The 26,132-nt window shown below is 40.8% G+C and overlaps 1 protein-coding gene across 1 annotated transcript in view; it reads left to right on the forward strand.

The window, feature by feature from the left end:
- The window catches only part of LOC124556048 (zinc finger protein 628-like), a 196,562-nt gene extending 171,886 nt beyond the window's left edge, over window positions 1-24,676 (forward strand). The window contains exon 4 of the mRNA XM_047130081.1: window positions 24,538-24,676. Within this exon, the coding sequence (XP_046986037.1) occupies window positions 24,538-24,676 (139 nt within the window). The remainder of the gene's footprint in view (window positions 1-24,537) is intronic.
- Window positions 24,677-26,132: the final 1,456 nt, after the last annotated feature.

A 26,132-nucleotide genomic window follows, 5' to 3' on the forward strand; every position in this document is an offset into this window, starting at 1 on the left:
GCTGTGGGCGCGTGACGTAGGAAGCTATTGTTCGCGGTCAACGACTGCCTTGTGCGGCGCGCAGACTTGACTGTTGCTTTGAGTATGTGCCGCCGCCAAAACACAGTGCGGTATCCTTGTACTCTCCGCATGTTTACATGTAGCTGTTAGTTTCTCACAAGTATGTCATTCTACAAAAAAATTTTTTAAAAATATATCATTCCACAAAAATTTTGGAAACTACGAACCTCACGTTTTGTGGCAGGAACAGCATAATTACGAATAGCGTCCAATTTTTTTGGATCAGGAAGAATACCTTCTGTGCAAATAGTGTGACCGAGAAATTTCACCTGTGAACGACCAAATTCGGATTTTTCTAAGTTCACTGTAATGCCACCTCGTGCAAAAATACGTAATAATGAGTCCAAAATTTTGTTGTGCTCACTCCAAGAATGTTTAGCAATAAGAATATCGTCGACATATGAAGTAATATTGTCACGAAGATAAACAGGTAAAATTTCATTTAAGCTACGAATGAATGCTGCTGAAGGTACAATAAGTCCAAATGGTAATTTACGAAATCACTTCTGGGTAAATTAGTCAAATCCGGTTATTGTTTACTTACTCACTAGATAGATTGATAGTCGAAGAGTTGTTTTTGACAGATGCAAAGAATAGTAAAAGAGTAGGCAGCGGTACAGAAAACTAAAAGAGAAATAGCACCACTACAGCTCGGGGCCCTATGCTCGCTACGGCACATATTCACTTAGTGTAGTGAATCCCCTGAGGACATTAATAGCTGCACATAATTTCCAGTTTGTGACTTTGTGGCACATCTGGCGGAAGTGCGTACGTAAATTGATCTAACCATGCACATGGACGTATGTCATTCTTAGAATTGCGGAAGATCTTAAATTTCCGGACAGTCAAAAAGTGTTTATAGTCAAAGTTTTCGCCTCGTGGCGACAAAGACCTACCGCGTCTGTCCCAGTCCGAATGTCGATTATTGTAAAGTTCACGCGCCTGGCGCTCTCTTGTTGCATCCCGTAAATGAAACAAATTATTTTCTTCAAACCCTTCTGCTACCTGTGATTCTAAATTTCTTCTGCTATCTTTTCCTACAATTTCGCCTTCGATCTGCTTGACTTGCTTTCGTAATGCCTCAAATTCCCTTTTCACGCGTTCATTAAATTTTCCCTGATTTTCAACATGCTTATTTATGTTCTGATACTCTTCGGTTTCTGCAAATGGTAATGGAGCTGTATCATCCGAATCTCTGTCCCCATGTAAACTAAGATTTGTCAGTTTATCTGAAATTTCCTCCACTCTTTCCGATAAGTCACCAAATTGTTCTTTCTGTTTATTTACGTCTTCCGTAAGTGTCGCGACTCGGGTTTCAGTATTGTCACATTTGGTAGCTAGCTGTTCATATTGTTGTGTTAGGTTATTTAATCTGTCATTTGGTACGGATCCTTCGATTCTCTCAAATATTTCTTCCTTATCGTTTGCACGTTGTAAATTTAACTCTGAAAATTTTTGTACTATCACGCGATCTCTTTCTTCCTGTTCTCTATCCTGTTCCCTTTGTCTGATTTCTACTGCAATTAATCTATTATTGTGAGAATTCAGAATCGGTTGTACTTCTTCCCTGATTTCTTTCTTTAATTCATCTTTCATATTTTTGAAACATGTCCCTATTCGTGAATCTATCCGTGTTTCCAAAGTTCCCATCTCTGTTTTAAATTCAGATCCTAACCGTGTTTCCATTGTTCCCATATCAGTTTTAATTTCAGATCGCAAAGTTCCCATCTGTGTTTCCATTGTTTCCATTCGTGTTACCATTGTTCCCATTTGTGATCCCTGTGAGTCTAACCGTGTTTCCATACGTGCTCCTAAATTTAATATAGCACTCATCAACTGCTCCATATTAAATTGTTCAGAATTCTTTTCGCCCCTAACATTTCCCACAAAACTAACTTCCTTCTGCATAGCCATAAGGCTATCTGTGTTCGATACTATTCCAGAATCTTCTGTCATTAATCTCGTATTCTGTAAATTTTCTGATTGAGAAAAACCTTGAACTGGTTCCGGACTGTCTTCCCGACTTATTAAATTGTTTTCCACTTCATTATCCATCATGCTGTTTTCCTCTGTTGGCGAGTTCGCCATGTCAACAATTTCGTCATTCTCACTATCCATCATTTTTGCCTTTTTCATAGATCGCGTAATCATTTGCAAAACATACAAAGAATTCGTCACTGTACGAAAATTACACACGGTGACTCTTTATCTCAACAATACCATTCAAATGCAATGACTCCCTCAAACACGATCAATCGAACAATTGAAATAATTGCACTAAATTGTCAAACCCGTTGACAAGACAACAAATTTAATTCTGAGAAAAAATACCATTAGAAGAATGACAATTACCAAATCTACACATGCAAAATAGACTACAATTACTAACTACAAATTACTACAACAATACAACAGTCTACAATTTTCACAATCAGAAGAATCCAAGGGACGATCCGAAGCAGCGGTCGCCACGTGCATGGGGGCTTGATTAAATATAAGATTGATTGAAAATATTTTTTGTTTTAGTATGTCTGATTACGCAAGTCTCGTAAACGGTTGGCCCTGACTAGTACTATTACGCTATCTGACTGCAACAAACAATGTAAGAAAATTTTCGTAAACACAGTTAATTAATTAAGTCCCCAGCAACTAAAAAACCTACAAAATCCAAGCACAAATGTAACTGTTCTGTATGTGGGAGTGTGACTCAACGTATGCATCTGGCACGGTTCTTTTCCAACAAGACAAGAATTTTTAAATACCAACTATACAGACGTGACAAAAGAAAATTAGAAAACTATAAATACGCAAGAAAACCAGAATTCCACTCTAATCCAAGAACACAAGCCAGATGCTTTGTTGACTGAACCTGTAGTGACACATTATTTCAGATAGACAATTAATAAAAAAAAAAACATTATAAATTTTACCTTCATATATATTGACGAAATGCACTCATTACAATAACATCTGCTATCTCTCCCATCAAATAACTGCATAAAACAAGGAGCAACACTCTTTACTACCACATCTCACTCCGACTTCACGACAATCACGAGCTCTTAACACACACTGTGCTCTCTACTAGCACTGACTGCAACGATCACATAACTAGCACTGACTTCTACGATCTCTTAACACGCACTGTGGAGGCGGCTTAATAGTACTCTTTGGCGCACTCTCTGGCGCAGTGGCACAGTGTAGCCACCTTTCAATGCTCCTAAGTCCAATCGAATTTTGAAAGGTTACTTTTTATAGAGGCTATCCAGCCTACTTGCAGAGGTCTGTAGAGGACGCACATTAGGCAAATTTTCTTAAGGTATTTGATATTTACGAACGTGTATTTGAATTGTTTGATTCATTACTAATGGATGTTAGTAGCACGATCGGTAATAATTCAAAACGTTAGTATGCCAATACTCCATCTGCTCATCTGTTACTTCCATGCTCTCAGGACAGTGGAATCTATATTTAGGGAAATGGAGAGCATGGCTGGCTGGAGCCAGGTGTCCACGTTCGTTATAAGAACGACATGCCTCTTGATATTCTGAAATATGTGGCGGAGGTCATCGAAATGAGTTGAAAGTGATGGCCAACTATGTTTTACAGTAACAATACAGACACACTGGTGGAACTAGTCGGTGCGTAAGTAGACAATTTCGTAGCTCCTAAGGAACAGGCTTCATTTGCACTCCTTTTTTCCAGTATTAATCCGCACCTTTATCCTGCCATCTCTTTTTCACATGCTGTGTAGCCTCGATTCGGATATCATATTATTCAAAATTTTTATCTTTCAGCAGTGAAATCCTCGCATATTATCAGGCTTGTCTTCGTGACTTTCTTAATCACTATCACTGTTTCGGACCATTTCGTATACGACATAAACTTCACGACTGTGGGTGAGGGTTTCACAAATCACAACGTTCTACACCCTTCTCTATAACTTCTGATTATAGAATGTGCTACATGTATATTTGTTCCCCCGCTACGGTCGCAGGTTCGAATCCTGCCTCGGGCATGGATGTGTGTGATGTCCTTAGGTTAGTTAGGTTTAAGTAGTTCTAAGTTCTAGGGGACTGATGACCACAGATGTTAAGTCCCATAGTGCTCAGAGCCATTTGAACCATTTGATATATTTGTTCCCGCTTTAAGCTATTACAATTTAAACTTTCTGTGTTAACAATATACACTTCCATTTTACCAGTGTACTTTACAGTGGTGTTCAACAATATGTCATTCACATTGCCTTCACGTAGAAGAATTACGAGCGATGTTTGGTACCATTTTAGAGAAATGGAAGAAAAAGGAAAATGCTGGTACTGTCAGTAGACAATTGCCTTGGCTTCTGGCTTTTCATCAAACCTGATGGGACAACTAAAATCGAAGCATTCTACAGTACCTCTTTAACGATGTGGGTTGAGAAGCCGATCAAGATCGCCATCAATCGATGCAAGAATTCGAGAAATCATTTCTCATAAACTGTCCTCATTGACGTTTGCTTCCACCTAGGGTGAAAGTATCCTCCCAGAAAGGCAAATTGAGTCTCAAGTTGTATCTAGCCCATCAGTGACATCAGATTCTGAAGCAAGTGGTGATTTATTTCCTTTTGTGGTGCCTTCACCTTCATCTGCTTTTCATTTACAACAACCAACAACCAATACACATTTTTTAGTTTTATAAAGCCGATTACATTACATAAAATTATGGCATTAGATGTAGAGTTCTTAAAAATGATTTTTAGAGAATGTGATCCTTTCCCCGTAACTGTAAAGACAGAAATACATATATTTTATTTGATAAAATTAAAAAAGATCTGATCACCGCAAAGGCAGTCTTCCTTTCGTTTGATGCATGGACGAGCGTAAATAACATCAGTTTCTATGCACTCACTGTATGTTTTGAAGAAGAGAAGAGTGAACTAAAGTCATACCTTTTGGAGTGTTCAGGGTTCGAAGACAAAGACACTGCAAAAAACATCTCAAACTGGGTAAAGTCTGTTAACCCAAATACAATATCAATTTTAAAACTACTTCTATAATAACAGAAAATGCGTCAAATATGAAATCAACAGGCATGCTTCTGCAACTTCCACATATCCCACATTTTTGCTCATTCTTTAAATCTCACTGCACAACGTGCAGTTCAGAAGTCCATCAAGAAAACCGTTGACAAGATGAAGTGAGTTGTTATATTTCTTAAGAAGAGACCCTTTGCTTTAAGCAAACTCGCTGAATTGCAAGAAAATTAAAAAAAAAGACCGACTAAAATTGAAACAAGCTGTCCCAACCAAATGGAAGTCTCATTACGAAATGTTCCAAAGATTTACCTCAAATAAAGGTCTCGTAATTTCTTGTCTCGCTATTTTAGGTGGAAAATCAATCACGCCAAACTTAACATGAACAGACTAGGAGCTAATACAGACAGCTTAACAGATTTTAAAATTTCTCCCTACGGTAACCAAAGAAGTGTCCTCAGAGAAAACAGTCTCACTTTTAAAAATTAAAATCTTTCCAAGGTTGATAGAATGTCAACTAAAATTCTATAAAGACAAAAATAGAGAATACCCTCAAGAAATAGAGTCATCGGGTGATAATTTGCTTCAAGTATTAGAGTGTTCTGGGGTAATCTCCAGCAACGAGCTGATTAGTCAGGCAACGTTACTGGACCCCGAATTCAAAGGCAAGGAGTTTCAGACCACAAAACATTTCAGTACTGCTACGTGAATGCTATTGCAGAATTCAAAGAGTTGGTTGTTCAACAAGAAAAAAACAGAGCTCATTTCTCTACCATTTACCACCCAGACACATAAGCCTTCTTCAATCTGGGAGGAGTTCAATGAAAGTACTTGTCAACTTCAAGCAAGTCATGACCCAGAAAGTGCGGCATTTGTCTAACTGGAGAAAAGCTTAGTGGAGGGATAGTTGCCTAGAAGCAGCAATTCCTTAAACTGTTGCGAAACTAGAAAATTTCTGTGACCAGCCCTGCATCAATTGATTTTAAAAGTATTATGCATCACAGCAACGTCAGCGGCCTCTCAACACATATTTTCAAAAGCAGGACAAATGTGCACTAAGAAGAGAAAGAGGCACTCAGCGACTCCATTCGGTCAAATTTTATTTGTAAATGACAGTACTGATTAATTTTTTCGTTATGGGAACATATATGGTAATACTGACTTTGAATGATGACTGCAGATACACTTCAATTACAGTTGTCACAATTTTCATATTTTGTCCATCAAAAGTGTCAAAATATGTCAAGAATCAATCTTCATTCTCAAGAAGTTTTACTACTAGATAAAAAATATTTACTATTTTGTTGTAATATTTATGATTCTTACAGCAGAAGAAATTTAAAATTCGGTATCTGAAAATTACTAGGGACATAAGAAAAAGTTTTTACTTCTATTTATTTGTTGTTTCAAAATAGGAACACATCAAATAAAAATACATTTTTAGTGGCCTGAATTGAAATGGCACCGTACCTTCCTTTTACTTATTTTTGTGAGTGAATTGTGACTGCTGAGTCATGGAAAAGAGCTAGTTCCTTCCAGTGAGAGATCAGTTCTGATTTGATCTCTGCAAAGAACAGCTTCGCCCATATCCAGTCGCCAGCAAAGAAAGATTGAATGACAGCTATGCATAGTGCACGCAGAATACCATGGCTGGTAGATGCGCAGTCAGCAAGGCACACCTAGGGAGAACAGTAGTGGTGGAAGTTGTGGGCGGGCACTGTACGGGAAATTCCGAGTGCTGGAGGGGAAGTGCCGTTCTAAACTGAAGCCTACATCCATATTTTTTGTATATATTAAGTGAAGCACCCACACTTGCATAGTGGTCATTCAATTAGATCTACTGTCACCGCTGCCTTAGTTAGCATTTAAAAAGAATTCCGCTGAAAATGCAACAAAAATAGCGATTTATTTTCACCTGACTTGTTAACCATTTGTAACTTAACAGAGAAACGTTGTGACTGAAGGATTTTCAGGAAAATCTACGTTCCTCTTGCAGCCATGTTACTGTTTGCTTCTTTTGCCAAAACACAGGGGAGTTAACACAATGTCACTTTACTAACGTATGGTGCAGACGCAACTGCGAGAGAATTCTGAAACAGCGGTTTATTAATTTTATTAAGTGTGAAACAGAGGAAAAGTAAGGTCAATAGCTTATGAAAACGCACATCTTTGGTACAAAAACAAACGTGTAATGTCTTCACTCATGTTATTGCAAAACCCAAAGGATTTCTCATTTCACAAGCTTTTGATGGCCCTTAAAAATTATATTCTTTCATCTAAAAAGTCTGTAGTTAGTGCAACAACAAGGTAGATAAGAAAGTTTCGCATAATAACCATATGACAAAATACTCTCCCCTTCGTTTGCTATCATTTGCCTAAATCTCATTTTGATATCACAAACCGCTTATGAAATATGAGAAATGTTGTGGATATTTCATTCTGGCTTTATCGCTGGCGGTCGTGATCGCAAGTGAGTGTGCTACGTCGCATAAATTTTATCGAGACTGGTGACAAGTAGAGATCTCCACGAAAGTCCAAAGAAAAATTCAACTTGTTAGCTAAATGTCATATGCAGCAACATATTATGAAATGTACACCGAAGGCAAAATCATAGCGACTCCTAATTTTCTCGAAAACTTTTTCGAATTTCGCATAATATTTTACTTCAGTGCAGCAAATACCACAGTGGCTCCAACCATTAACCATTAGCGACGTGATGGACACGTCATCATGAAGTTGACATATAAAGCCATAAGTAATGCAAAAATAATTTTTTTTACCGAATGGTTTCTGTAAAATCGTTTGAGAGAGACTGCAGGGCATGTGCCGAAAGCGGGTATTGGCCTCTTAGTCTGAATAAACAAATGAAATTGCCCAGCGCTTTGGACGAAAACTGGTCATTGTGCATCGCCCACCGTATTCTGCGCGGACGTTTTTTCTATCAGGGAACAGGCGTTGGGGGACGTCAGTTAACAGTTCTAAACCGTGGTCTGTGAGACAGAGGATAATAAGATGGCGTCGCTTGCAACATGGCAACATGTGGCTATTTTAAAATATTTCGAAATTCAGTAGTATTTCACAGTAGCAACGTACTGCAAAACCAATCACATCAGCATATTCACAGCATGAAGTTGGTTATACTGAGGCATTAATATTATGAATATCAGGAAAAGTACATAAGTCAGGTAGTCACACAATAAATAATTTTACAAAGAAAATTAAAAACTAATAAAGCGTAAACACATCAAGTTATCTTGACAAAGAAGTTATCAGATGATAAGTTAGAACACTGTCTATCGTCACTGTGAGCAACACATTCATACACACTTTATTTCTTACGTTATTACATATTTTACATACTTTTAATTACATAAATATTTCAGATATTGTATTCACCACAATTACGTAGAAAATGAACACAGTATGACATTCTTTATACTTTTCTCCCACTGAACTACATAACATATGTCTAGATTATTACTTGATATCTACTTTATTTAATTAAATGTGAATTCGGCCTATGTTAAAGTCACATGACACGAGATTTGGTACCACCACTGAACAGAGCGTAAAAAGAGGCATCTGTTGAGCAGGCCAACTTAATTTTTTACACTTTTTTAGCAACATTTTCGTTGTCATAAGAAAACATGCTCAAAAGTCTTGTTTTAATTGAATATGCTTCAGCTGCTGGATAGAGATTAATATCTATACTCTGAGGATGACTGGGAGAGAAAGACCTTTCATTCAACAAATATATCATATTTATACCTTATGTATTGTTTGAATGGTGGTCCCTTTTCTATGTTTTAGTACATTGTGAATTTTGGAGGGAAGACTGAGATGAAAAATTTGCGAGCAAGGAGACATTCCTTGTAATTCTGCATCTGATGATCAGTCTGTATGGATCACTCTTGAGGTAAACTGTTGGGAAGTTGATAGCACACTTTCAGACTTTTGCTAGTAATAAATTTCGAGTTACAAGTGGCTTGACGAATATTCGAATTTTTGTACTCATCTGGGCCCGCTGCATCATTTATGTCATATGAGAACACTATATATTACCCTATAAGAACAAGACATTGCTGTGTTCGATTATATGTTTTTATTACAGTAGGCCTATTTATGTGTGATTGCCATCTTCAGGTTTTCTGTGGAAATCACACAGTTTGGTAAAAATCTCAGATTTCGAAGTATATAATTTAACATATTATAATATCGTGCTCTGTTACGAACATCAGATGGTCTCGATATCCATATGACATCGATGTCTCAGTTGCTATCACTACTGTGGAAGCTTGATCATTGGATGTTGATGGGGCTATAGAAGATATTACACTTAAGCTGGAGCAAACAGCCTATAACCATAAAACATAGCTGACTCAACTGTCAACAAGCCGCAACTAACGTCATTATGAAATAAACTTTCATAATTCGACAACTTCATAAATAACTGCTCCAGCTAAAGTTTAACACCTACCACAGCCCCGCCAACGTCAAAGGAGAAAATTTATGCAGCAATGTCAGCAAATGAGACATCAGTGTCACATGGATATCAAGACCACCTAATGTACACAGCAAAGCATAATTCTGTAATACGTTAAGTTATCTACTTCAGAATCTAAAATATTGCACCAAACAATGTACTTTCCACAGATAACCTGAAGATAGAAATCACGTAGGAATAGGCTTATTGTAATTAAAAAATATAATTGAACGCAGAGATGTCTTGGTCTCATAGCATAATGTACTTTAAGATTTGTTTGTACTTGGAAAAATTACAGCTTTAAATATCGTGATATGCACCATTGAACTTTAATTTATTTGGGTTACACTTTACATTAATACTGAATAGATGTCGAGAATCCACTCATTATTTCGCGAGTTTTAGTAGGTTATGCACCACAGTGTATTTATGAGCTGGGGAATATTTTATGTTTAGTTTAATGGATTGGGACTCTGCTTTACACATTCCAGAGATTGGAGACATGTCTGGGGATTTTGCGGTGCATGGAAAAAACCTTATCATTAAACAGACAGTTCATAGAAATATGTGTGGATTCTTTTCACAAATAGCACCACATTGCTGACACATGAGAGTTAACATGAGAGGAGACGTGATGTCCGTGAGGCACCGCAGTACCGTCCGAGTTCCCCAGTCACTACCAACCATACCATTACTGGACGTCATACCTTAATATCTCCTCGCACCATGACAACAGGAGTAACATCACTGTGCCTCTTCAATGCATTGTAAGAGAGATCTCCGCAGATCACAGCCACACTCGCTGACGATCGTCGCCGGGACATTGCAGAATCACGATTCATCGGTGAACATCTCACATTCTGTGTGGTGTCTGTTTGTTCTATATCGTGTCTCCCTACCACTTTCGCGCAACGACGCTCTGAGCGTGTTCTTTAGGGAATTGACTAGTTTGAACCTGGGACCTCTTGCTAGTAAGGAGACGCCAGACCACACATGACATGTAGATTTCAGAAGAGTTCAGTGAGACTAGCGATGATATAACCAAATACTTAATGATTTCAGCGTCAGCTCCACTGCACTCCCTGTAAAAGAATCTTAATACTAACTAAATTCAGTGGAAGGGGTTCAAGGCTTTCCTATTTTTAGTTAGCTGGTAAAATAACGTCGAAAAGGCAGTTAAGTTTACCATTGGAAATTTTATTCTTCTCACAAAACATTGTTTATAAATTGCACTATTGATAAAAGGAAATGTTTTAATACAGGATGGTAAAAACCAACTGCGTTCAACAAAAATGTGAACGAATATTCCCTGAATGGGTTTCCAAGTTCTACAATGGATCGAAGGATGACCTATGCCATATCACATCTATAATCTAGGTTTAAATTAAGTTTCACAAAAGAGAAAACCATCAAAATGGTCTACAGTGACCCTCAATTATCTTTAATTATTTATCCAACTTGTCGTAAATTACAGTGGCTGATGTGGCTTCTCAATAATTATATAACAGAAAAATCATCACGTTTCAGATTTTTACTTCAAGTGGCAAATGTGAACACCATGAGCTTTAATTGACGATCGACACTAGTATTACGCAAAAAGGGGGTGTAACAGATGAGACTTCTGCAGTTCTGAGTGAAGCCTTATGCGCTCAAAAATGCGGCATCGCGTGCGTTCATTACCTCGTCGGTGTTCGTCAGGGGGCAGCGGCCGGCGCAGCTCCGCTCACCTCGCCGACTCGGAAGCAACTCCGTCCTAACTTCTTATTACAATTTACAGAAGTTGGTTTAAAAAAACTGTCTGGCTGTGTTTTCATCTGACCAATCAGGGTCTCAATGTCAACCTTAAGCTCCGCCTACAAAAATTCTGTCTATCCAATGAGAAACGTTACACTTTTCGTGGTGGGGCAATGTTTTTAAAGCTTGCAACGTAACAGAGACGCGAAAAAGTCTCACGCTAAAACTTGCGGGTGGTGTGGTCCTAGCGGTTAGCTGGCGACGTGGGTGTCCGTCCGTCCCTTTTCGTAGGGCCTTCCAGCTTAACACGGTTCTGCCCTCGGCTTCTGTTCTCGTTTCTCCCCTCGGAACTGCGTCTGTCTCACGGTGGGAAGGTATAACATGCATTTAGGCATTCTTGTGTTAGTCTGTGGTATTCCGTTTGCTCACTCGTTACTCGTATTGCTTTGGTTAATTTAATGTCACGATTTATTCGGAACTATGTGACATACTACTGGATTTGCTTATCATGTCAGGGTTTTCATGGTGTTGGATTTGCCTGACACCTTACAAACACAATGCGACGCCGTTCATCGGCAGTCCTTGCTTCCCAGTGCGACGTTACCTAACGGATTTCCTGCCGAGAAGTAAATTTTCTAACCAGCATTCAATGTGAGCAGACCAACTGCAACTTTACCTGATGTTGGCCGTACCTTAGGTAATTGGACAATGCATGACTGTGCTTAAAAAGAATAGCGCGATAATGTAGCAGGTTTGAGGTGCCCACGTCTACTTTCACATCCAGCAGCTAACTCGCTGCAAGTAATGACACGTAGTTTGATCCTGCAGTCAAATAGTCTATGCTTTGGTGAGAACTGCGAAATAAAAAATAAACCGGAACATTAAATAAAAACAAATACATAAATAATAAAAAAAGGGCTATAGTCTAATGTCTGTAATTGATCTAGACGACAGACAATTATGTTGAATAATATTTATTCATGAAAGAAAACTTCAACTAAACGGAAGGTAGTCCTACAATAACCAATTATAAGTCAAATAGAAAAAAAACACATTAGACGCAGTAAAAATATGTTGAGAGCGTTACGAAAATGGTCGAAGAATTCCCTAGCTAAATAGTCATCCAGGACAAGTGCAAACTAAGTCCATTCCATGATCACAGTACACGAAATACCCACCAACTCAAAATAATTCAGAGTTCAGCATGGTGATTTACACTATAACGCACAAGAGAAAACGAATAGAACCTGACACTCAACCTCAGTTCCGTAAAGTAAGTGGAATAGCTAGAGCTGTGCACTGGAGCACATTAAGACCTCACTAGAGTTAGAGCCCCTTCAAAAGTTAGACTATTGTAGTAGCTGTTCGCTGTCCAGAATCAATTACCCGTACGATCGGTTAACCCATGTTACCACAGATAGGTCTGCCTTTTTTCAGAACTGACGTAAAAGTGTTCACTTCAAAACGTCAACGTAAAATGTGCTACATATTTAAAGTCTCGCTTGGCTATTCACCACCCAGAATCTATCACCCACACGATCGTATAATGGAGTGTATGACATACAGGTCTCCCTTCTTCAAGAACAAAAGTAAATGTGTCTTCTTCAAGATCTAACGTAAAAGTACCTTCTTCAAGATTTCAGCGTCATGTGTCTAGAATCACTCACTTGATCGCACCACTCAAAAAGTGTCTGCACATGGCTCCAGCGGTGTCCCGCTACTGTCTGCTTCTTCAATGATGAAAGGTGTTCCCACAAAAAATACGTCGTTCCTATATTCTACAGACATGATTTCACTCAACTTGACCACATTGCACACTAAACTAAAATATTACAACAACTATTCAATAAAGAAATATTGTAAACGTTCGGTCACACGTAAAACATTCGCAAAAAATATAAATAAGGTTTTTTTCATAGTAAATAAACCATATTTTTGCGCAAGAGCACTCACGTTAAATGACAACATAATGTCTGCTTTATAGTAGTGTCTTTCGGTTCTCTTTTCAATGGTGGTGTCACCTAACACATTCAAATGGCCACTTTTAAATTACAAAGGTTTCTAATATCAATTGTAATCAATACTGAAATAACGCTGTTGGAAAAATAATAGCATTTTCCTTAAATAACTACACAAGAATGACAAGATCAGAGTTATTCATGCTACATTCAGTTTCTGTGTTACTGTGGAGTATAATATGTTTCGACAGGCATTTGACTAATGAAACAGATACAAATACACAATAAATCCATAAACAGATACAGATGAGCATTTTTCAGGGGTAATAGCTATAGTTCAGTGCTGTCACCTCACATATTGTTCGTTCAAACTGCATGAAGTGTGTAAGTAGGCTGTTTAGGTTTTTATGTTGGTAACGCCACATAGAGCTCTGTATGAAAATCACTGACTGTGCTGTATGCAGTCTGTGGATGGTTCGCATTGTTGGAATATTTGCTATTGTAGTGGTGGGCATTTGGATGTAAACAGCGCGTAGCGTTGCACAGTTGGAGGTAAGCCGCCAGCAGTGGTGGATGTGGGGAGAGAGATGGCACAATTTTGAGAGCGGACGATCTGGATGTGTGTCCGTCAGAAAAAGGAAATTTGTAAGACTGGATGTCATGAACTGATATATATTATGACTTTTTAACACTATTAAGGTAAATACATTGTTTGTTCTCTACCAAAATCTTTCATTTACTAACTGTGCCTATCAGTAGTTAGTGCCTTCAGTGTTTTGAATCTTTTATTTATCTGGCAGTATTGTTGCTCGCTGTATTGCAGTAGTTCGAGTAACGAAGATTTTGTGAGGTAAGTGATTCATGAAAGGTATAGGTTATTGTTAGTCAGGGCTGCTTCAAAATCAATTAACGTAGAGGTTTTCCAGCACTGTCATTGATAAAGTTTTTCTAAGGAGATGTTTCGAGTGTTTAAAACATGTCAATTCAAAGGTTCATGGTGACAATATTTAGTCACTGTAAACTTTTTAGTTATTTAGTTTTAAAGATCTATAAAATAATATTCTTTCACTGGATGCGCCACATTTTTCTGAGACCACCGATGAATTCATATTTGCTTTATTATGCAACTGCCATTAATTACAGACTACCTGAGAGCTGTAAGAAGACATCTTTCAGATTCACCATTGCTGGCACATCGTCGGTCCTCCTAAGTGAGTGACTGCTGCCCACATGTTTTGGGGTTTACCCATTTCCTGCTATTGACTCCTTTCCTTTGCACTGAGACCGTCGAGAAACATATGCTCCGGTTGCCTCAGACCGCGCCGTGCTCTCGGCAATGGACCCACCAGCTGGTATTCAGTGGCACAAATAAAAGAACCTCCTACCAATTCTAGGTGGTCTAATTATTCGCCTATATACTTGTAACATTACACGAGTCGTAGCACCTTCCAAATACAGCAGATTGAGTTATGGTGTTAAGAGCAGCTGAAGCATAGGATGTTAAATTCTTAGTTTGAGAGTAGTTAGTTTTTCATCAGTGACGTGGGATGACACAGTACTTTGCAGGGAGTCTATTACTTGTTCTCGGATGGCAAGCACAGCTGTGAGGAGATTTGGTGTGTTTGGTGCAGAATACGGTGATCCTCCCTTGTGGCGGTCAGATGTTGTCGACCAGAACGATGACAAGAGGTATTTTTGCCCCCATGTTCCCATGCACCGCTATATCGGATTACTGTTACATCTGAACACCCCTATTCGATCTTCCAGTCGGAAGGACAACCACAATGAGGACGGTTGAAATATAAGAGCTCCACATCGATAGAATTACTATAACGACGAGCGTTTCACATCTGTTTCAATGGCGTAGAAGACACCATGGTACTTGGCTGCCCTCCTGGTTCGATCTGCCGGCCGTCGATGCTACGAGTGGAGTCTTCGCTGTGTGTAAGTGTTATGAAGTTTCCTGTATACCGAGTAATTCGGTGAGCACAATGAGAAACTACAACAGGAAATCCTCCGTGCAGTGGACGTTGGATAGAAAGTTTCGGAGGCCCATCGCTCACGAAATGTGTGAATGGATTCGAGATACTTTGAAACAACCGCATGAGGATTTAGAAGGAATTGAGTTGGACTTTCCGTTCTACTAGTGTTTTTTGAAGCTTTGTACCGCTGATGTTGCTGAACGATTGGTCGCCTACAATAACGGTGCCGGAAAATTTAAACATGTGGATGGTTCCGTCAGTGATGTTTTGGTGCAACAGACAGGATGTGGCATTCGGAATGTGAGAGTGTTCAATGTAGTATTTGAAGTTCCAAACGAGGAATTTGTGAAAACTTTAGAAATATATGAAAAAGTATATTCTAAGACTTTTATCCATTGTGGATGTGGAACACTGCGACTGTGGTGTGAAAAGGTTTTCAGAAATTACTGCAACCAGTCGCCTTTTATGTAGATGTATTTTATTTAACCATGACCGGTTTCGAGCTGCCTAGCATATACCATCTGATGATGAGTTGCTAGGCAGCTCGAAACCGGTCATGGTTAAATAAAATACATCTACATAAAAGGCGACTGGTTGCAGTAATTTCTGAAAACCTTTAAAAGTATATTCTGTTACAAGGGAATACTGGTCAAGTACATACATGTCTCTGGTGGACAGCGGTGTTCGGTCAGTCAGAATGGAAGTTCGGAAGCATATTCCTTCTTACATTGACACTGGAGGCTACCGAGATTTTGTGTCGTACCGTGAACAACCGCAGACATTTGTAATATGTAGTTGTGCAGAATGCCTGCGACAAAATCGTCCTCGAAGGAGGCCTGTGCAACTGCTTAGTTAATCTCTGGTTCGCGACACTGATAGGGAGACGCTGTTACTCAGTAAAATAGTCGCTAGTTCAGTGTCTCAGTCCCAAAATAGACCGGAGGTACATGTGGCGGAAGCTCCTGCCCCAGCAGCCGGCCCCGGCACCTGTAAGCAGTGTTGTTGAAGCAGAAGGTACCTGGCATACTCGCAACGCGGAGCCTCCCTCACTAGAGCCAAGTCCCGCGGCGACCGTTCCTCTGTAAAGCGAAAGCACGGTGCAACCAAAGAAGGCAAAGTCCGCTGATGAAATGTCCACCCAGAATACGCCACGGAAAGTAACAGCAGACAGTGGGGGTTCTACCGAAGTGCCAGAAGAACAACCGCCGGCTGCAGTTACTCGTAGTGGCTCCGAAAGTGAGCTGTCGCATGAATCGCTTTGACAACGTCCCGCGTCAGGCAGACGACGTGGAAAGAAAATCCAGTCGACTAAAACCAGATCTGCCCCCCCTCCCTACCACCTCCACCACCCACGAATGTGTCACTCGATCAGGCGATTGAAGAACTGTCACAGTCTTTTGTTGCCAAAATGAAATGTGTGGATGTTCAAGGTACCGACGAGGAAATCAGACCGGCAGACAAACCTGCGAAACGAACTACGCAGGAAAAGCCACCGGACATTGTGCAGCTACGCACTGGAAAAGCCACCGGACATTGCGTAGCAGCGCACTGTGCCAGCCGCAGAGAAAATACATATAGAGTGGGCGGACAATGTAGAAGGGGACGAAGACATGTTTTTTTAACGGAACTATGGCGACTGGCAACTGTTGCTTTAATATTTGCACTGTAAATAGCATACACTGCGACTATGACCAAATTGTCATCGGCAGTTATTTTAATGCACCGCTCAATGATAAAGTGATACGCCAAACAGATCTCTAGAACTTCGTGCTCTAGTCGACAGTTTCCGGCTTAAAGACATGTGGCGTATCCTGAACCCAGACAAAACACGCTACACCTATTTTTACAACAGATGTTATAGTCGGCTAGACAGGACGTATGTGTCACTTACACTTACGGCACACATAAACAGCACAGGAATCATACAGAACATCTTCTCGCATCATTGAAGTTTCTTCTGCCAAATGACTTTGTCTCATGGTCACAAGAACACCACGAGGTTCAACTGTAGTCTTTCGGACGACGCCATTTTAGCTGAAGATTTTAACGCCATGTGGAAGAAATTACTTCAGGAGCAGCACTCTGCGAGGAGTAGACTTGAATGGTAGCTCACAACAGCAAAGCCTGCCTTTCGGACATTTCTGATCAACTACAGCCGTCAGAAAGCTCACTGACGTAGGACAACGGTGCAGTTTTATCGGAGCTGTTTACAAGATCTAGCTCGACACTGACGTAGGACAACGGTGCAGTTTTATCGGAGCTGTTTACAAGATCTAGCTCGACAGGTTACGGGACAATCAGATCTACTCCCATTTTTTAAAAGATTTAAAGCTCCACTTTTAAACGACCTGAGGTCCCGACGTGAAGGTACAGTCATAAGGAGCCAACCCGTCGGTGCTGTACATGTTTAGTAGCTGTCCATATATCATCTACACAGAGAACGCAGGCGCCGCGAAAAATTATACGTAAAAAACTGGAGGAAACAGGACGGTCGGAAAACCAGTGACATGAAGGGGATACGACGAGAAATTTGCAAGTATCTTCAAGTTCTTATTCGCGACACCGACGTAGCCTCCGAAGCGTTGGCTATTGTTCTGCAAAACGTTCCCCATGTTCTAACGAGGGTGACAGATTACAAATCAAGAAAGTTTTTACACGTGACGATTGGGAGTATGCTATCAAAGGGAGTCCCAGGAAAAAGTCTCCATGAGTTGATGGGATCGCTGTTGAATTTTATGCTAAATATTTTAGCATTTATCCGTATTGCCAATGAAATCCAGAACGGAATTGAAATATCATCAGCATTTTAGGAAGGCTGCATTACGCTCTTTACAAAGTCAAACGCGACACCGAACATCGGCAGTCTACGGAGATTTACTTGGCTCAACAGAGACTACAAAATAATGGCGTGGTTTGTTGCCAGTAGACTGAAGTAGGTAATGCCAAAGGTTGTCAGCCAACACCAAACGTTAGCAGTATGGGATAGAAATATATTCGATGCTGTTCTGACATAGCGAGACTGTATGCCACATATCAAAAGTGAAAGGATGAGAATTTCGTCGATCTTACTTATCGACTTTCAAAATGGGTTTGACAGAATTATTCATGCTTATCTGAGAAGGTAGTAACGAGAACAGGATTTGGGACAAAGTTTACGATTGTCGTTCAGAACATGCTTGGGAACGCCACATCGACGATCATCATCAATGGCTACCCTTGTGACAAATTCCCGATCACAAGGTCAGTACGAGAAGGATGGCCACTGTCGATGGCTTTGTACACCATAGTATTAGATCCGCTCCTCCGACCTATATCTCACGAATCCGGGGGCATCATTATTTGCAGGGCTTATGCAGACTACCTCTGAGTTTTCATGGAACAGCCAGCAAACGTTTGCCGGCCATACACTAAACTCCGCCAGTCGGGGAAAGGGGACAGGAGCGACAGTCAATCATACAAAGACAGTGTTATTCCCCGTCAGACGTCGCGGGTGGACTATTCAGCGAAACTGGTTCTGTGTCCGGACACAGCACAAACTCCTCAGAGTCGTCATGAGGGATAACCCGCAGAGAACGGAGGCTCTCAACTGTCGTACAAAACGAAGGCGCTCAACTGGCGTACGACTCTGCATAAAATCAGAACGGTAGGCAGAATACACTAGGTCTGGACCTCGGAATCCTACGAAAGGGTGGAGATCATTAATACCTACGTCCGCAGCTCGTGGTCGTGCGGTAGCGTTCTTGCTTCCCACGCCCGGGTTCCCGGGTTCGATTCCCGGCGGGGTCAGGGATTTTCTCTGCCTCGTGATGACTGGGTGTTGTGTGATGTCCTTAGGTTAGTTAGGTTTAAGTAGTTCTAAGTTCTAGGGGACTGATGACCATCGACGTTAAGTCCCGTAGGGCTCAGAGCCCTTAATACCTACATTCTGGCGAAAGCCTGGTATTTGGCCCAAGTTCTGCCAGTGCCAAAACAAATAGCACATGCCATTTCACACGCCTTTATATTTGATGTTGTGAGTGGGACACATGTTCGAGGCCTCTATCCAAACTTACACCCAGAGTCTTGAAGATGGTGGGCGGGAGTTAATAGACTTACACGCCAAATGTGCAGCACATATCATCAAAGACACCAAAACCGTGATTGAAAAAGGTTCTAGCAGTCCAACAGCAACATTATTTCATAAATTCCGGGCGCATTCACTAGATGCCCCAGCCCTACCTCGACACTTAATACCTTCTACGTAGTATCCTGAGAAGGAACAGAGTCAGGGATATCGCTACCACACTTCGTGGATCTTCAGTCTGGAATAAATGGGAGTTTCGACTGCCACAACACAAATGGAACACTGTATGGAAAAATCTAGCCTCCAAGGCTCTATTTGGGAGTGTGTGCGCAACGTGGTACAAGGTTGTCAGTCTCACTATTCCAACAAAGTCTAAACTTTATTCAGTTCACCTACTCCTGTCAGAATACTGTGACATGCGTGCGGAGGAGGACACAATTGAACATCACGTTGTGTGCCGCTAATTTTGTATCATCAGGGACTATGCCAGAGACATGCTGCGATTTATAAACACTGTCGCTATGAATCACATCACAATGTCAGATGCCATTATACCACAATGGAACCCTGTACCAAAGCAAAGAAAAATGCTACGATCTAGATTATGGGACACACAATTCACGCAATATTCTCTCTAAAAATGATTGATAAATGGTTTTTCTTGGAACACTTGTGGAATGAACACGGTAAGGAATAAACACGGAAGAAATATAGCGAAACCTTTGCAAATTTCCTGAAAATACCATTGCAAAAAGCTTATGGTGATACGGGACTATAATTTATTTCTTCTAATTTTTCTTTTGTGTTCTCTTTTCGCTTCGCTTTATGTGATTTCGTGATTTGCTGTGCAGTCCGAAGTCCTTCTTTATATTTCTATGCTCCACGTGCTGAGATTTTCCGTTATGTAATAGTTTGTTAGAAGAGCACTGACAAACAAACAGACATAGGCAACTTTGTCTCAAGAGTGTTCTGTACTTGCTTGGCCTGGTGCACAATCCAGTACATGTCTCCTTGTGTACTCGGGATAGGCTGATTATCTGTTGAATGACATTGCCTAACAATGGGCCTGTAGAACAGCTGGATGAAACTTCTATTTCCTTCATTTAAGGTACATTTTATTTCAAAACAGAATGTAACGTCTACAGGTGAAAATCTACTTCGGGTGTCAGCAAGAGTGCCTGCTGCCAGGTTATGCTAAATTTATATTCAATTCCGTCAGGAGTTTTCGATTCAGTAGATGACTATTTTATAAAAAATAAAAAAAACGCTTTCAACAACGTACTTCCGTAAGGATTATTATTTTTGTACAGTGTCCAGTGGACATTTTATTTTCTGTCTGACGATCAAGTAAAGCTGCAGGCTTTAAACTCTTATGCTATGTGATCAAAAGTATCCGGACACCTGGCTGAAATGACTTACAAGTTCGTGGCTCACTCCATTGGTAATGCTGGAATTCAGTGTAGGCCCACCCTTAGCCCTGATAACTGCTTCCACTCTCGTTGGGAATGGCAGCTCATTCTTCAAGGAGGGCTGTACTGAGGAGGGGTATTAATGTCGGTCGGTGAGGCCTGGTGCGACGTTGACGTTCCAAAACATTCCAGAGGCGTTCTATAGGATTCATGTCAGGACTCTGTACAGGCCAGTCCTTTACAGGGATGTTATCGTGTAACCACTCCACCATAGGCCGTGGATTATGAACTGGTGCACGATCGTGTTGAAAGATGCAATCGCCATCCCCGAACTGCTCTTCAACAGTGGGAAGCAAGAAGGTGCTTAAAACATCAATACAGGCCTGTGATAGTGCCACGCAAAACAACAAGGGGTGCAAGCCCCCTTCATGAAAAACACCACCACACCATAACACCACCGCCTCCGAATTTTACTGTTGGCACTGCACACACTGGTAGATGATGTTCACTGGACATACACCATACCCACACCCTGCCATCGGGTCCCCACATTGTGTACCGTGTTTCGTTACTCCAGACAACGTTTTTCCACTGTTCAATCGTCCAATGTTTACGCTCCTTGCACCAAGCGAGACGTCTTTTGTCATTTATTAGTGTAATGTGTGGCTTATGAACAGCCGCTCGACCATGAAATACAAGTTTTCTCACCTCCCGCCTAGCTGTCATAGTACTTGCAGTGGATCCTGATGCAGTTTGGAATTTCTGTGTGATGGTCTGGATAGACGTCTGCCTATTACGCATTACGACCCTCTTCAGTTGTCGGCGGTATCCGTCAGTCAACAGACGAGGTCGGCCTGTACGCTTTTGTGCTGTATGTGTCCCTTCACGTTTCCACTTCACTGTCACATCGGAAACAGTGGACCTATGGGTGTTTAGGAGTGTGGAAATCTCTTGTACAGACGTATGACACAAGTGACACCCAATCGCACAGCCACGTTCGAAGTCCGTGAATTTCACGAGCGTCCCATTCTGCTCTCTCACGATGTCTAATGACAACTGATGTCGCTGATATGGAGCACCAGGCAGTAGGTAGCAGCACAATGCACTCAATATGAAAAACGTGTGTATTTGGGGGTGTCCGGATACTTTTTATCACATAGTGTATGACAAACTGTCCGTTCGGCCCCTGCTGCTAAATGTGTTTTGTCCTTCGTTCTTTATTTGGCTTTATGATGAACAGTTCGTCAGGATATTCGTTTATTAATTTGCATTACGAAGAAGTACACTTTCTGTTTTGCTATACATCATGAAAATCCAGTTCATCAAAAGCAACTTTCGTCATGGTATATGGAACCTGAGGAACATTTACAATTTCATATCATAGCATTTTTATCTTGATTTCGTTCTTTACTGCTGTAAAGGTGAGACGGCTACGAATCATCATTCGTCGGAACAATACATTTACGTTCATATTTAACTAAAGCCGTGAAGCTCGTCGATGAAGGCACCTTTGAAGAGTGCAACGAAGGGCTGTGGGGGCAGGACAGAAGCACTATAAAAAATAAAGTAAAATGCCAAAGTGGATAGGCTGACGGGTTACGAACGTAAAAGACAAGCGTTCAAATCTAACGGGAGTCAGTTGTAATTTATTTTTTTTGTTTGCACCTGTGCAGGAAATATTTTAAAAATTAATTCGCTACAAATTGTCTCCACATTGTTTCAAAAGATTCCATTCTATAATAGCCTAATCTTTAAACAAACAGACAAATGGTGATAGTAGAAATTTAGAAAATCGGTGTATATATTTGTAAGTACTTCGACTGCTACCTGGTGTCTCTATAGTTTTCAGCTAAGAGGAATGTATCAGTTGATTGGCATGCATCATAGGTCTACTCCAAAATGGTTGATGTTAATGTTCGCGAGCGACTCACTGGTCACTTTGAAACCGGTGTTAGTGCGTCTGAGGCAGGATGTTGTTATGGCGCTCACGCTTCTACAGCAAGGAGACGGATGAGACGATTTGGAGAATATGGTGAGGTAGTGAGACATGCAGTACCAGGAATACCACGGATACAAGATGAAGACTCGATCGGGACGGCTCTGAATGCTCCTTTGTCAATCATCCGGTAGCTAAGGAGAGCTTCATATTTCTCGTGCTCGTCGAGAACTGCTCTCTGAAGATTAAAGGAACATGGAATCAGGTCCCGTCGTGCTCTTATCCAAGAACTGTTGTCTGTCGAACAAGCCGTGGACAGACTAGCAATTGTGAGTTCCTGGAAAGATATCGATTGGAGCAACGTCAATTTCTCCGACGAGTGCACAACTACGTTCACGAGCAGAGGTCCTGCTCTTGTTTACCGCACAGACGGGCAATTTGATGCCAACGGCATGTGGACAGAATACTGAAGCTGTACGTAGCCTACTCTTAGATTTAATTTCATTTTTCTGTATAAGGGGTACGTAGTTATTAGCCAAACAATATTAATTTCAAAATACAAATCAACTGGCTCCTATATCATTTATATTTCTGTGGGTCGTCAGATGAATATCACCCTCCAAGGGTGATTATTTTTATTGCTATGGAATGTCAGACAAATATTACCTTCCAAGAAAGAATATTTTTAGACATCAAATTCAGAAACCATAATTAGTTATTTACTGAAGAGAATGTTGAAAAAGGTAAAAAAAGAGAATATAATTCAATAACAAAAAGTAAATAAAGCACGAAACATTTGAGGCGTGTTAAAAAGAAAAAGAAATGAAAGCCTGTGGTGAGATTCGATCCGACACAGGCTACAACGATTAGTACCCTACACTCAGACGCTGCGAAGAAGCTACCGAACTCTTCTTTTACCTGTAAAGCTCCAATAGACCTACCGTAGTTGAAGAACGAATATTAAACTGGAAACAGCACATGCTGGAAGGCACAACCACTCGCTCGTGTAAACCAAGCGTAAGGACTTAGAAAAATATGTCAGTCAGCTGATATGTTTCTCTCAGCTCAAAACTGTGGAGACACCAGGTAGTAGTCGATGTATTACAAATAAATACATCAATTTTCAATATTCTTACTATGACCATTCGTTTGTGTATTTAAAGATTAGACTATTATAAAATAGAATCTTTTGAAAGAATGGGGAACATAGGAAAACCTACAACTGCAAAATTTGTAGTGAATTAAGGTTATATGAATTTGTCTTTTGGTCTTCACTGTTCCCTTGGACGAAGTAAATTAACTGTTGGTTTTGAATGCTTGTAGCATTATCAAAACTGCATATGTGGTTATATTTGATTGGCCCTTCTGGCCGAATGATTAAAGTCATTCCTTTCAGTAACTTATTGTATTGGTCAATAATTAATTAAAAGTGTAGGGTCCTTCAGACTGTAATTATCTCCTTATGTTGAATCTTAAGGTTGTCATTCTGACACTACAGTTGTGAATGTTCAGCGGCCCTTCAGGCCTGGAGTTTAAAAAATTTTATTGTGATATATATATATATATCCTAAGGACATCACACACATCCATGCCCGAGGCAGGATTCGAACCTGCGACCGGAGCGGTCACGCGGTTCCAGACTGAAGCGCCTAGACCGCACGGCCACACCGGCCGGCCTCTCCCTGCAGCCTTTGAGCTCTGCTTACCTTACGTTTTGGTTAAGTTTTCCCATACCACGACGTATCACTGGAAGCAGAGAGTGGTTGCGGTTTTTTTTATAATTTTTTTTTCACGGGGAGGTTACAACTTGCACTGGTACTAATATAGTCATACTGTTACTTTGCTGTTGTATTTAAAATCTTTAGTGTGGGTACTGTTGGCGGTGTATCTTGTTTCAGTATAGACGCTCCAGCAGTTAGAAAGGTCATTAGTGTGGCAAGTCTCAGGAAACCATGCCTGCAGTATGAGCTGGCTATAAGAGGACAAGAGATAGAAGGGACTGTGGCGGAACTTTCCAGCGCCTACGTGCCTCCTTGACTGCGCCGGTAATTATTACTAGTGAGACCGTGTGTGAGGTGAGTCAAGCTGTTGCATTTTGTACTCAGTTACGTAGCGAGCTTCAGATCGATGTATCAGCGTTTGAAGTTGCCTACCCATCTCGTAGTCAAATCTGTCGTGTGCAGGCGGTGTTGTATCATTTGGCAAACGGAGTCCGTGATATTAGAAATGTTTGTCGCGACGCTAAAGTCTTGTTCGATATACAACGGTTGCAAGACGAGGTTGGGGGGTTACAGCAACAAATGTTGTGTTTGAGTTGGCGTGACGATGACCAAGATGGGGGACGTAACACTAATGAAGATAGATAGGGTCAACAATTTAGTAGTCCTTTTAGCAAATTACCGAATCCCCTTATGGCTATCCTTAAAGGTGTAACTAGTTTGTCGGTAGACAGTACCGGAAATTTGGTATATCTATTGGGGCTGTTAGTAAAACTCCATGAGCAAGCTATTGTATTACAGATTGATTGTGAGGTAATTTTGCAGTTGATTTATCCGCTGGCAGTAGGGCGTCTGGGTAGAATAATTGCGGAAGCTCTGGAAGGCGGTTATTCACTGTGGGATTTTAGGAAATTGTCACTGGCTAGGTGTTTGGGCAGTCGCGAGTTGAAGGATTTAGTGGATCAACATATGTACCGTGTTTAGGCTGAACACGAAGCGTTTGCCAATTACGTCAGTGAGGTACGGGTTAGTATACTCGCATTGTGAGTTTAAATACCTGCAGGTAAGGCAGTGGTGCACATTTTGGAAGGTTTGAAGCCTGCCGATCGATCTAGACTCTTGTTTGCAAAAAAACCAATATCGTTTTCTGATTTACATAAATTGCAGGTTATTGAAAGTGTGCGTTACGCTGATTGTAAGAGGGGAGACTTAAGATTGAACGACGATACGTCCGTCGGTAATGACACGCGTAAGGTGCAGTCTAGTCAAGTAACTTGTGTTACCGTTGTGGGAAGTCCGGTCATTTTGTTAAGCAATGTACCGTACCGAAGCGCTGGCAAACGAACAGCTGACGCCAGCAGAATTGGGAGCGTGCTGCCTTGGTCAGGAAATGCCGCAGAGTATGTGCGGCTTCCATATGCTTGCGCTAGCCTAGGAGGTGAACCTATTTGCGCCTTGTTAGATTCTGGCAGTAATGCCTCATTGATTGATAATGATTGGTACGAACGTTACAAAGGCTTGGCTAAGTTGCCGAAATTAAGCACTGTTAATCATGTGTGTTATTCCTCTGGTGGGCAAACCCTTGACGTGGTCGGCAAGGCACGTTTTAAGCTTGGCATTCAAAGGTTCTCTTGGCCACTTCTCTGTTTGGTGGTTAAAAGTTTATCTGTGAGGTTTATTTTGGGATGTGATTTCTTGCAATTAACTCAGTGTGTAATAGACTATGTGAACAGAAGTTTTTACTTAAAGTTTAGACCAGAGCTTAGTTTTCATTT

Source organism: Schistocerca americana, chromosome X (assembly GCF_021461395.2).
Source record: "Schistocerca americana isolate TAMUIC-IGC-003095 chromosome X, iqSchAmer2.1, whole genome shotgun sequence".
NCBI lineage: Eukaryota > Metazoa > Arthropoda > Insecta > Orthoptera > Acrididae > Schistocerca > Schistocerca americana.